Source organism: Coregonus lavaretus (assembly GCF_964263955.1).
Source record: "Coregonus lavaretus genome assembly, contig: HAP1_SCAFFOLD_271, whole genome shotgun sequence".
NCBI lineage: Eukaryota > Metazoa > Chordata > Actinopteri > Salmoniformes > Salmonidae > Coregonus > Coregonus lavaretus.
In genome coordinates this window covers 7,541-21,768 of record NW_028157817.1, presented here as the reverse complement: position 1 = coordinate 21,768, position 14,228 = coordinate 7,541, and the positions used below count along the sequence as shown (strand labels likewise).

The following is a 14,228-nucleotide window of genomic DNA, read 5'->3' as shown; positions in this document are numbered from 1 at the left end:
CCACTCAGACAGACCTAAATCAGACAGGTGTCTGGATTAGTCCACTCAGACAGGCCTGAAATCAGACAGGTGTCTGGATTAGTCCACTCAGACGGTCCTGAATCAGACAGGTGTCTGGATTAGTCCACTCAGACAGGCCTGAAATCAGACAGGTGTCTGGATTAGTCCACTCAGACAGGCCTGAATCAGACAGGTGTCTGGATTAGTCCACTCAGACAGGCCTGAATCAGACAGGTGTCTGGATTAGTCCACTCAGACAGACCTGAATCAGACAGGTGTCTGGATTAGTCCACTCAGACAGGCCTGAATCAGACAGGTGTCTGGATTAGTCCACTCAGACAGGCCTGAATCAGACAGGTGTCTGGATTAGTCCACTCAGACAGGCCTGAATTAGACAGGTGTCTGGATAGTCCACTCAGACAGGCCTGAATTAGACAGGTGTCTGGAGTAGTCCACTCAGACAGGCCTGAATCAGACAGGTGTCTGGAGTAGTCCACTCAGACAGGCCTGAATCAGACAGGTGTCTGGATTAGTCCACTCAGACAGGCCTGAAATCAGACAGGTGTCTGGATTAGTCCACTCAGACAGGCCTGAATCAGACAGGTGTCTGGATTAGTCCACTCAGACAGACCTGAATCAGACAGGTGTCTGGATTAGTCCACTCAGACAGGCCTGAATCAGACAGGTGTCTGGATTAGTCCACTCAGACAGGCCTGAAATCAGACAGGTGTCTGGATTAGTCCACTCAGACAGGCCTGAATTAGACAGGTGTCTGGATAGTCCACTCAGACAGGCCTGAATTAGACAGGTGTCTGGAGTAGTCCACTCAGACAGGCCTGAATCAGACAGGTGTCTGGAGTAGTCCACTCAGACAGGCCTGAATCAGACAGGTGTCTGGATTAGTCCACTCAGACAGGCCTGAAATCAGACAGGTGTCTGGATTAGTCCACTCAGACAGGCCTGAATCAGACAGGTGTCTGGATTAGTCCACTCAGACAGACCTGAATCAGACAGGTGTCTGGATTAGTCCACTCAGACAGACCTGAATCAGACAGGTGTCTGGATTAGTCCACTCAGACAGGCCTGAAATCAGACAGGTGTCTGGATTAGTCCACTCAGACAGGCCTGAATCAGACAGGTGTCTGGAGTAGTCCACTCAGACAGGCCTGAATCAGACAGGTGTCTGGATTAGTCCACTCAGACAGGCCTGAAATCAGACAGGTGTCTGGATTAGTCCACTCAGACAGGCCTGAAATCAGACAGGTGTCTGGATTAGTCCACTCAGACAGGCGGGAATCAGACAGGTGTCTGGATTAGTCCACTCAGACAGGTGTCTGGATTAGTCCACTCAGACAGGCGGGAATCAGACAGGTGTCTGGATTAGTCCACTCAGACAGGCGGGAATCAGACAGGTAATTTGTTAAAATATATTTGCCGCTGCTAGAATAAAATAATCTCGGTCGACCAACAGCCTATCGACCAAACAATCGACCAGTGGACTAAATGTGGTCAGCCCTACTTCCTCCATAGACATTTGTATGGTTCTTCAGTGAGAGGTCTACTCTGCGGTAGGGTGGGCCAGAGCTAGGCTAAATGGAAGAGATAAGAAGGCTACCCAGTCATCTATTTTCCAGGCAGGTACCACTGATTACACCAACACTACACAGTCATGTCCTTCAACTTTCCAACATACAGGGACCACATGAAACACTACTCTTCCCTGTCACCTTGGCTCTGCATGAACCCAGAAGGCAGGACAGCTAGTGATATAGCTGCGTCTGTGACCAGGTTAAGGAGCGCTGTTAAGCTGTTAGGTAGGAAGCAGAAGTAGCATGGCTGACGCGACAGATCCTTACCGATTCGTCCAGGGCGAAACGCAGGCAGCCATGTTCATACAGCACAAAGAACCTCCGCTGCCATTTCTGTCGGGAGAAAGAGGAACGTCGTTAGATCTTAATCTGAAGACAGTTTAGAAACGGCCTATAAACTAATACTGTACGTCTGCAGGGAGAGAAAGAAGCATTGTTATTGGGCTGATACATACCACAGGACTACTAGTGTGTAGTGAACATTCAGCTAAGAGAAACTTAAAAAGATGCAATAACTAACGTGACGACCCTGCAACGGACCCTTAGGACTACGTCCACTGTATCCAAGCACTACCTACGCAGGCTTAAGAGTCCTTTTCTCTGACTATAAGATCATAGGTCTGTATTGTTTCAAACTCTTCCATTACCGCCCCAAAGAAGATCCAGCTTACTTCCCCAAATGGATTTGAAATGGATGAAAACCTCCTGATGGTCCAGGTTCCCTCATCCCCTCTCTCACCGTGGGGTTCTGCTGCCTGGGGAATGGTGTTCGTCTAAATGTTTATCATGTGACTAGTGCTATGGAACAGCGAACGTACATTCTAACCCATCCCCCCCATTCCATGTGAGCGCACACACACGCGCGCCTCATGGGTGCTCTTACCCGGGATCTCTGCATGGGATTGCCAAAGTCTGTTCCCTCGGGGGCCAAGCACAGCCATCCGCCATAAATAGGTTTGGCCTGTAAAACAGAGGAAAGAGCAATTTAGACAATCATTAAAATGGTGGGGGAGGGGGGGGGAAGGCAGTGAGAGAGAAAGTCGGGGTGAATGAGTAGACAGAGAGAGACCCTCAAGGCGAGGCCATTTTAAAACCACACCAGTTAGCAAGCCTGTCAGCGTAATCAGCAACATTTGATGCCTTTCCTTCAAATTGCTTAGATGAGTCTAGAATTAAGCTTTCTTATTTTTGCTGTATATATGTACAGTTGAAGTCGGAAGTTTACATACACCTTAGCCAAATACATTTAAACTCAGTTTTTCACAATTCCTGACATTTAATCCTAGTAAACATTCCCTGTCTTCGGTCAGTTAGGATCACCACTATATTTAAGAATGTGAAATGTCAGAATAATAGTAGAGAGAATGATTTATTTCAGCTTTTATTTCTTTCATCACATTCCCAGTGGGTCAGAAGTTTACATACACTCAATTAGTATTTGGTAGCATTGGCTTTAAATTGTTTAACTTGGGTCAAACGTTTTGGGTAGCCTTCCACAAGCTGCCCACAATAAGTTGGGTGAATTTTGGCCCATTTCTCCTGACAGAGCTGGTGTAACTGAGTCAGGTTTGTAGGCCTCCTTGTCTGCCCACACATGCTTTTTCTATAGGATTGAGGTCAAGGCTTTGTGATGGCCACTCCAATACCTTGACTTTGTTGTCCTTAAGCCATTTTTCCACAATTTTGGAAGTATGCATGGGGTCATTTGGAAGACCCATTTGCGACCAAGCTTTAACTTCCTGACTGATGTCTTGAGATGTTGCTTCAATATATCCACATAATTGTCCTTCCTCATGATGCCATCTATTTTGTGAAGTGCACCAGTCCCTCCTGCAGCAAAGCACCCCCACAGCATGATGCTGCCACCCCCGTGCTTCACGGTTGGGATGGTGTTCTAAGGCTTGCAAGCCTTCCCCCTTTTTCCTCGAAACATAACGATGGTCATTATGGCCAAACAGTTCTATTTTTGTTTCATCAGACCAGAGGACATTTCTCCAAAAAGTATGATCTTTGTCCCCATGTGCAGTTGCAAACCGTAGTCTGGCTTTTTTATGGTGGTTTTGGAGCAGTGGCTTCTTCCTTGCTGAGCGGCCTTTCAGGTTATGTCGATATAGGACTCGTTTTACTGTGGATATAGATACTTTTGAACCTGTTTCCTCCAGCATCTTCACAGGGTCCTTTGCTGTTGTTCTGGGATTGCTTTGCACTTTTCGCACCAAAGTACGTTCATCTCTAGGAGAGAAAGCATCTCCTTCCTGAGCGGTATGACGGCTGCGTGGTCCCATGGTGTTTATACTTGCGTACAATTGTTTGTACAGTTGAACGTGGTACCTTCAGGCATTTGGAAATTGCTCCGAAGGATGAACCAGACTTGTGGAGGTCAAAAATATTTTTTCTGAGGTCTTGGCTGATTTCTCCATGATATCAAGCAAAGAGGCACTGAGTTTGAAGGTAGGCCTTGAAATACATCCACAGGTACACCTCCAATTGACACAAATTATGTCAGTTAGCCTATCAGAAGCTTCTAAAGCCATGACATCATTTTCTGGAATTTTCCAAGCTGTTTAAAAGGCACAGTAAACTTAGTGTATGGAATTGTGATACAGTGAATTAAAAGTTAAATAATGTGTCTGTAAACAATTGTTGGAAAAATTACTTGTGTCATGCACAAAGTAGATGTCCTAACCGACTTGCCAAAACTATAGTTTGTTAACAAGAAATTTGTGGAGTGGTTGAAAAACGAGTTTTAATGACTGCAACCTAAGTGTATGTATACAGTTGAAGTTGGAAGTTTACATACACTTAGGTTGGAGTCATTCAAACTCGTTTTTCAACCACTCCACAAATATATATATATATATATATTATATTTTTGTACCCCTTTTTCGTGGTATCAATTGGTAGTTACAGTCTTGTCCCATCGCTGCAACTCCCATGCGTCCTCCGAAACACAACCCAACCGCACTGCTTCTTGACACAATGCCCGCTTAACCCGGAAGCCAGCCGCACCAATGTGTCGGAGGAAACACCTGGCGACCGTGACACCGTGCACTGCGCCCGGCCCGCCACAGGAATCGCTAGTGCGCGATGGGACAAGAACATCCCTGCCCTAACCTGGACGACGCTGGGCCAATTGTGCGCCGCCCCATGGGGTCTCTCGGTCTCGGCCGGCTGCGACAGAGCCTGGACTCGAACCAGGACCTCTAGTGGCCTTCGACCACTGCGCCACTCGGGAGGCCCCTAGAATGAAGCTTTCTGTGGGAATGACAACAGCTCCCGCCTATCAATCAACATTCACCTCATGGAAGCTGTTTGAGCCAAAAAAAACTTCATTTCCAATGAAAACACGGAGGAGAAGTTCAAAAGATGTGGAAACGTATAAACATGGAGCAGAGTTCCGACAGGGCGAGGGGGAGAGACGTTTAAAATGGGTGCTCTTTGCACTCTATTAAAACTCTGTCTGTCTCTGATTTTTACTGTTAAACATTACCAAGCAGCAGCTGTCTGCTGTCTGCCAGGCCTGTTTGGCTCTTTTCTACCCCTTAAATTCCAGGCTAGCGTCTCACCTGCAGTAGAGAAGTGTACGATTATTAGTCTGCGGGGATATTCACCGTGTCGCTAGCTAGCCCGTGTCCCTGCATGTCTGTCATAAATCCATATGTGCCTTGTTTCAGCTTGCAAAGAACTGCCTGAATAATAGAGACAGAAAGATGAAGTGGTTCCTTTTAAAGGTGATTGAGGTAAACGTGTCACGACTTCGTCCTTAGACATCTAATAAGTAAGAGTCTGGCATTTTGACGGAGGATTTGACTGATGATTAGCATACACCACAGACGATCCAAAATGGATGTTTCCTGTCCTCAGATCCTATATGGGGCGGCAGATAGCCTAGCGGTTAAGAGCGTTGGGCCAGTAACCGAAAGGTCGCTGGTTCGAATCCCGAGCTGACTAGGTGGAGGGGGGAATCGTTGTGCCCTTGAGCAAGGCACTTAACCCTAATTGCTCCAGGGTCGCCGTCAATAATGGCTGATCCCAGGACGTGACCCCACTCTTCGAGTGCCTCATGGGGAGTGGGGTATGCACGAAACATTTCCAAATATATATAATAAATTATTATGGCTATAAGGGTAATGTTATCAATAAATGAGCCCATATCACACAGGTAAGTGGTGTTTTAAAGCATAACTTGTGCGAGAGACAGCGGCAGAGTGAAACAGAGCGAGCGAGAAAGAGACTGACAGGAGAGAATGAGAGAGTCAAAAGGAGAGGTAGAAGCGAGCGAGCAGCTGTGGCACGTAGTGATGTTGGCGGGCCTGAGGAGCCAGGAGGCCTGGAGAGGAGTGACACACCCTTGCACTCCGCCTCCACACACAGGCCTCACTTCCTCTACAGTGGTCCTCCCGTTACCTCGCCGTCCCCTCTCAGCTCTCCCCCACGGCCCTCCTATCCTCCCCCAAGGCAAGCCCTACCACTGGCAGTGAGGTTAAGGCTCAATCCCAATAGAGAGCAATAGTAATGGAGTCTTTTCCTAGGCACTAACTTCGCCATTGCTCGTTGGCCAAAGCCTATGGGGAAATTAATGTTTTTTGGGGGGCATTTTACCCCCCTTTTCGATCTTGTCTCATCGCTGCAACTCCTCAACGGGCTCGAAGGTCAAGTCATGCGTCCTCCGAAACATGACCCGCCTAACCACACTCCTTAACACCTGCCAGCTTAACCCGGAAGCCAGCCGCACCAATGTGTCGGAGGAAACACATGGCGACCGGGGTCAGCCCGCAGGCACCCGGGCCCGCCACAAGGAGTCACTAGAGCGCGATGAGCCAAGTAAAGCCGTCCTGGCCAAAGCCTCCCTTAACCCGGACGATGCTGGGCCAATTGTGGCACAGCCCGGGAATGAACCCGGATCTGTAGTGACGCCTCTAGCACTGTGATGCAGTGCCTTAGACCTCTGCGCCACTTGGGAGGCCCAATGAATGGTTTTTTTGTAGGGTTTTTGGATAAAAACGCAGAAAATAAGATCTGCAGTAAAACACAGGCTTAGGAGATCTCAGGGTGCCGATGACGTGGACGTCGACTAAGGCAGACCCCCGCACCTCTCCGATTCAGAGGGGTTGGGTTAAATGCAGAAGACATTTCAGTTGAATGCATTCAGTTGTGCAACTGACTAGGTATCCCCTTTCCCTGACTTCTTACACGTTTTGTTCTATGAGATAATAGTCATCAGCTAACATCACTTTGTGAATTTTAAAGCATTTACGTAAATCAAAACGAGTACATTGATGCTTCATAATTCATAAAGGTCATGTTAACTGACTGATATTCTCATAACCTCAGACGTTTATCCCAAAATCCCATTCTTTCCCCCTTCCTTTCACCCATAGGAACGGCTGAACGAACCTGAGGTAACTAATTTCCGGCTTTTAGGAAAAGCCCCACCATCTCCCAGTCTTCTCTCTCCCGCCCCCCACCATCTCCCAGTCTTCTCTCTCCCTCCTCCCTGCCCCCCACCATCTCCCAGTCTTCTCTCCCTCCTCCCTGCCTCCCACCATCTCCCAGTCTTCTCTCTCCCGCCTCCCACCATCTCCCAGTCTTCTCTCTCCCTCCTCCCTGCCCCCCACCATCTCCCAGTCTTCTCTCTCCCGCCTCCCTGCCTCCCACCATCTCCCAGTCTTCTCTCTCCCGCCTCCCTGCCTCCCACCATCTCCCAGTCTTCTCTCCCTCCTCCCACCATCTCCCAGTCTTCTCTCCCTCCTCCCATCTCCCAGTCTTCTCTCCCTCCTCCCTTCCTCCCACCATCTTCCAGTCTTCTCTCTCCCTCCTCCCATCTCCCAGTCTTCTCTCCCTCCCTCCCACCATCTCCCAGTCTTCTCTCCCTCCTCCCTGCCCCCCACCATCTCCCAGTCTTCTCTCCCTCCTCCCACCATCTCCCAGTCTTCTCTCCCTCCTCCCTTCCTCCCACCATCTTCCAGTCTTCTCTCTCCCTCCTCCCTGCCTCCCACCATCTCCCAGTCTTCTCTCCCTCCCTCCCTCCCTCCCTCCCACCATCTTCTCTCCCCCTCCTCCCTGCCCCCCACCATCTCCCAGTCTTCTCTCTCCCTCCTCCCACCATCTATCCTGAGTGTGTTCTCCCTCTCTCTGATGCCCCAGGAACTACAGAGCAGTGTAGCTCAGCGATAGCCTAGATCCAGAAAAACAACCTTTAAAACTATCTCCTCTCCCAACAGAACGTACAAACTGCTCTCTCTGGCACACACCACATGAGTTTACAGGCATTTAGGCCTCAGTCTACACTAGGGAAATAAGTCATTTTTTCAGACTAAACTAACTGCAAAAGGAATCTGCTCCGACGCTCCCTCTCCTCCCACAGTTCCATCTTCCTCCCATTTGTGCGGTGTATAACGAAGGACATTGTTTATATTGGATACGGTTCCTCCACATTCTGTTCCTTTTCCTTCAGATAACGTATCCATGTGGGCTAGGATTTTTTTCTTTTTCGTCAATGCTGCAATCACGAGGGAGGTTTGATCAAATGACTTGTAAAGAGTGAAAGTTTGAGCTAAGCAACTCCCTTTTCCTTCATGTCTAGATTGAGAATAACTTGCTTTTAAAATTTAGGGCTCAAATTCAGTTAAGATTAAGGAGAGCCTCTCTTGGAGCCATTCATAGTGTTTTAACTTCATTAAGACACCACTGAAGCACCCTGACCTCTAGTAATCTACTTACTAGAGGCCCAGTGGATGGAAGTGGAACCATCCTCCATGTTCCACTTCTGATTTCTACCCTCCCACTTCCTGTTCTTTTCATTTGGTCCACTCATCCCAAAAGAAGTCATTACAGAATACGAGAGAGCGGATAGGCTAGTTTTCAATCATGTTTACGTTGTCTTGTCGAAAATGGCGGTCAATGCCATGGATAGTTCCTTAGAATGGATTTGGGCTAGAAATGTGTTTATTTTATAAAGTATTGTTTTATTTTATGAAATTAGGTCTAGCTAGCGTACAAGGTTGTTTACATTGTCAGGTAAAGATTCCCTGGTAGGAGACCAACTCATGTCTAGCCCTATATGGAGAGAGCAGCGAACAGAAGCATCTCTGGTTCCACTGGGCGAGAGCAGGGAAAAGTCTAAACAGGATCCTTGGGACTTCCCAACTCTGATGTCACCCCATTGAAGTGGACATTTAAAATGGTTTGGTAAGTGTTAGGGTTAGGTAAGGGTTAGGGGTTAAGGTATAGACCTCCCAAGGATCCGGATAGCACTAACCGAGAGAGCAGGGTTGGGTCTCACGGAGATTAAGAAAGTGATGTAATCGCTTTAAGATTCTAGTCCTGACTCAGCAGTCCGGGTCTGAAGGGGTTAACCCCGCAGCAATCACAAGCAGGCCGTCACACACACACTTTCTCACTCGCACATGCAGAGAAACACACTTTCTCACTCACACATGCAGAGAAACACACTTTCTCACTCACACATGCAGCGAAACACACTTTCTCACTCACACATGCAGACAACACACTTTCTCACTCACACATGCAGAGAAACACACTTTCTCACTCGCACATGCAGAGAAACACACTTTCTCACTCGCACATGCAGAGAAACACACTTTCTCACTCGCACATGCAGAGAAACACACACAGTCTCTGTGGAGGCGAGGATGCTTGCTGATGTTGCTGTTCTTAAGCCACGTTCAACGGCCCATCTGGACGTCATCGCATGGGATCAATTACAGGATACAACAGAGACTAGTTAACGATCTCGGAGAGAGATCGTCTCACTCATTATTTCACTGGCTGAAGGAAACCGGGGGGGGGGGTGAAGGAAAGGAGAGACGAGGAGAGGGAAGCTTTTTTTTTTTACTGGAAACGTGTCATTCAACCAAAGACTTGTTTATAACGTGGACTTGAGTACATGCACGTGAGGACTTTGTTTATGTGTATACTTAAGTTACGTCTAGACCTTCATAGTTTTGTGCACCAACATCTTGAGATGGGGTGTAACGGTACACGTATTCATATCAAACCATTCGGTACCTCTGTTCGGTCCGCACTGTGAACCGGATGAATACATAAAAACAACATTTAAAAGACAACACGCCTATAAGGCTGCATTGTATGCCTCGAGTAAATCTGAGCTGAAAATTCTGTTAAAACAACTAGAGCCTATGCAGACGTTGTAATCTAAATTCAAATCTTAACTGGCACATTTCAAACTGTCCTTTAGTGAGGCGCAGCCAGGAACTAGTTCTGGACGGTGGCGAGTGGTGGGGTCCATAAACCAGGAGGATTCTCATCATCGTTTAAATCTCTAGTTTGGGAACATTTTGGCTTCCCAGTAGATTACAATGGCGATGGACATAGAGAGTGTGTTGCCACTGCTCAATAGCCTGTGCAACTGCCAACACCTCAAATACGTTGACACATTTACGCTGACATCACCCCAGTATTCCTACCACCGGAGCGAGACGGAAACGCAACAAAAAAAAAAAAATTCTCCCCTCTGCATTAAAGCACCCCTTCGCAGCAGATTCTGACCGGGCCAAATAACATTACAAGGTATGCTTATAGCCATGGATATGCATCCATTCTCAGTGGTTGAGAAGAATAGGGGTTTTTCAGTACATTTACATCATTTAGCAGACGCTCTTATCCAGTGCTCGAACCACATCACAAACTTTGACGTCTCGCACCCATTTCAGCAAACAAGTAGTAACCGCTCTATGTAAGAAAGCAAAAGAAAGCAAAAGTTGTCAATGAATTGGCCAATGAACCCTGTGTTGCACTTGTCAGCAATCAAGTTTTCAAGATATGTAACTTTCAAAATACAGAAATCCTCCGCGTATGATTCATTGTTGATGAGTAATCGTGTGTTTTCATTTAAGAAAACCCAAAGTGTTGTTATTCCTGATGGTGCTCTCATCAGGCATTATATGACCGATGATCATATTTGGAGTCAGGAATAACAACACTTTGGATTTTATTAAATAAACAAAAATTCAACTGCAGTAACTTTTGGCATTTCATTTTCCCGCTGTTTACCGAAACTGAACTGTGACCCCGAAACCGCAGTAAGTACCAAAACGTGGCTTTGGTGAACCATTACACCCCTAATCTTGAGTCAGCTCAGCTGCAAAGAACCCACGGCCAGGGTCATGTTCAGGAGGGCAAAACCTTATCGTTTGCAGGCAGTTATCTGTATGACAAACAGTCCCTTGAGTCAGCTGGTGACCATGCATGCCAGTGACAGACCTATGGGACAAGGGGATCTTTCAGGGTAATGTCTCCCAAATATTGGGCCAGGATCCATGATGGGTCAGCTGATTCCTCCTTTTGGGTGGGTGGTGTTATTTGCCAGTTAGAACTGTTATTCCTAACCAGAAGCTGGTCAAAAAACCTGGTTCATCTATCTATTCAAATCTAATGTTAATCTGTAGCTTTCCACCTTGCTTTATCTTGGCCAGGTCGCAGTTGTAAATGAGAACTTGTTCTCAACTGGCTTACCTGGTTAAATAAAGGGTAAATAAAATAAAATAAATATTACCACAGCTTATTCCTCATTTTGAACCAGTGGTTGATGAATACTAATTGTACTTATTTTGCACTATAGCCTATTTATTGCCTTACCTCCATAACTTGCTACATTTGCACACACTGTATATATATTTTCTATTTTCTGTTGTATTTTTGACTTTATGTTTTCTTTTACCCCATATGTAACTCTGTGTTGTTGTTTTTAATCGCACTGCTTTGCTTTATCTTGGCCAGGTCGCAGTTGTAAATGAGAACTTGTTCTCAACTGGCTTACCTGGTTAAATAAAGGTGAAATTAACATTTTTAAAAAATGGTGAGAAACACTGGTTCAGAACCACACCTTAGTTTATAGTCAGGCTGAAGCAGGGTCAACACCATTAGTTACTGAATGAGGATACAGCCTGAATGTCTCACTCACACTCACACACACTATTGGCAATAGGAACGCTGATTAATAGACTTGAGGAACACAAGCATTTCGCTACACCCGCTAAATACGTGTATGTGACCAATAAAATGTGATTTCATTTTAAAGATGGCATAGTAGACAGCATGAAATATGCCAACATTGTGTCACAATTTAAAAATGCGTTAGAATGTTATTAGAACCTACAATACTATGCGAAGATCCATTGGAAGTTTGACTAACTAACCGGCTAATTCGATTGTTACACAACTTGACCGCAACAGCAACCTTGATACGCCCAAATGGTTACATTGTAGCTAGATTAACAAGGAGTTCGTGGACGTTAACGAACACCTATGCTACAATGTGGCAACATCATCACAACAACAACAACGAATTACCTGATTCAGATCTTGATCGGTCAAGAGATGCAACTCCCGAGGTTTGAAGCAATTCTGACATTTACTTTTATTAAAAATGTTCGCCTGGAATTTCCTGCATGAGTTCTCTTTCGCCGTAGACATTGTATTTTGCCTCCGTTCACCGTAAATTGCAAATGTAAAAAAAAAAAAGTGTATATACCAACAGTGTATATACCGTTGTTTTCTTTAGCTACGTTTCTTTCATCCAATTTGGTACATGGGCCCAGCAATCCAATGCATGATGATCCAAATAACTAGCTAACTAGTGGTCTTGAGTTTTACACACACAATCCATATTCAAGGTCTTGTGTTGTTTAGTTGTACCCAATTTATATTATCCAAAATAATAATAGTGCTAGCCATCAAGCTAGTTAGACACCATTCGGGTGCGTTATTCAGTCCATGGCCTGTATCCACAAAGCCAAACGAGCAAGTGAGTAACAAGGTAGTTTTGTTGTAATCAATAGTTAGCTAGCTAACTAGCTAATGTTATTGTGCGAACCGCAAAAATAGAAATTGCACAGTGTTAACAGCCTCGTAGCTCCAATGCAAAAGCTTCCATCGGGTGGTAACCTACACCCATTTGAAGAAAAATCACAAAAGTGGAGGTAGCTGGCTACAATCGTAGCAGTTGCTCTTTGCGAAGTTTACCACCACTGTTTATTCGCTGGCTAGCAAGCTAGCTATTGAAATCCTCTCGCCTAGCTAGCTATTTAGCTAGGGTAAAAAAAAATCCAGAATACAAATCTTCTGCATAATTCACTCCCCGCGGACACATTGTACTCCGACGAAGCGCTTCTTGCAGAATCATTGAAGCATAAACTAGTTTTCCGGTTTTGTTTTCATTGCTAGCTGCGCCCCCGGGTTTATTTTCTTCCTTTTTTCGGGAGAGATCTTTCCCAATGGAGGGAGGTGGCGAGCTCACAGATTTGCTGGAATTTTTAATGACATCTCGCGATAGTTGCTCTACAACGCCATCTTGCTAGGGATAGGGCAGTATCAATAATATATAAACACTAGAATTAGTTTTAGCTATGTGTTGGCCAATGATAGGCTTTGAAGTTCCAGTCGGCCATATTGGTACTCCCCAGAGACGCAGTCCTCCATAGGAATTAAGGGAATTTTACAGTATTTCAATTAAATGTTTAAAGGACGAAAGTGCATGTATTTAAGTATTTTTGTTGTTGTGGTGGGGACAGTAACATTAGTAATCTAAAAAAATGACCCTTTAAGGAAAATGTATTTCTAAATGTTTACCTCACATAATATACTTTAAGAGCATTATGCAATAAAGTATCTGTAATAGAATAAACGTGGCAAAAACGAAAGTAGACATTCATAAATGCTTTTCTATTGCTTCTAAAATCGTTGTTTGGATAAAAGCGTCTGCTAAATGGCATATTATTATTATTATTATTATTATTATTATTATTATTACAACGGTGGGGGAGTAGTAAAATGGAGGAGTGGTGGCTTCAAAACAGCACCCACTGCTAGTCATCTAGTTTATATAAATCATTGGACACAGGGAGCGCTCCAATTACCATTTGTGCCTCTGAAAACGGATCTAGAATCAGATTTCTCTTCTGTTATTTCATCCTAAAGCCAACCCAGGATCAGTAGCTAATGGAATAAGTACCAAGGACAAACCAGTAGCGGTGCATGGGTAAAATCACTGAGGAAGCCAAGCCAAGACAGTAAAAAAGACATATTACAACCTACATTGTGATAATTGCTTTGTTTGCTCTATAACATTTTACATTTGTACATTTTAGTCATTCAGCAGACGCTCTTATCCAGAGCGACTTACAGTTAGTGAGTGCATACATTTTTCATAACCCATTCGCTCATACGCCACCGTGATATACAATAAGGCTGTGACAACAAAAAGACAACATTCACACAATGGCAGAATAAATTGTTTCATCACAAAACCAGAGAGCAACATCTGTTCGGTGAAGTCCACAAAGCAAATATTGCATGTAACAAACCTGCGGTGTGGTCAAGCAGGTTCATGTTTTCAACAGTTTACTAAACAACTACTGATTTAGAACCACAGAGAAAGTCAGCACAAAGACAACAGGATCACTGCCTCCGCTATTCCACCACCATTTCAACTTAAACTGCTTCAAGTTAGCATTCTAAAGCATTTTAAAACTGTGACACAATGTTGTCATATTTCGTGCTGTCTGTCTACATCCTCAAGTCTATTAACTGATGGGCATCAAAGTGTCTTCTGTGATTATAGCTCAGCTTTCCTATTGCCAAACATACAGTAGAACA

General features: G+C 45.2%; 1 protein-coding gene across 2 annotated transcripts in view; it reads right to left on the bottom strand.

Moving 5' to 3' along the window:
* Positions 1 to 12,888, bottom strand: part of LOC311124898 (myosin phosphatase Rho-interacting protein-like) — a 58,446-nt gene extending 45,558 nt beyond the window's left edge. For both annotated transcript variants that reach the window (XM_084198995.1, XM_084198996.1), the window contains exons 1-3: positions 11,925 to 12,888; positions 2,473 to 2,550; positions 1,857 to 1,922 (exon numbers count right to left, since the gene is read on the bottom strand). In XM_084198995.1, the coding sequence (XP_084055121.1) occupies positions 1,857 to 1,922; positions 2,473 to 2,550; positions 11,925 to 12,047 (267 nt within the window). In that variant the 5' untranslated portion in view covers positions 12,048 to 12,888. The remainder of the gene's footprint in view (positions 1 to 1,856; positions 1,923 to 2,472; positions 2,551 to 11,924) is intronic.
* Between the last annotated feature and the right edge of the window lie 1,340 nt (positions 12,889 to 14,228).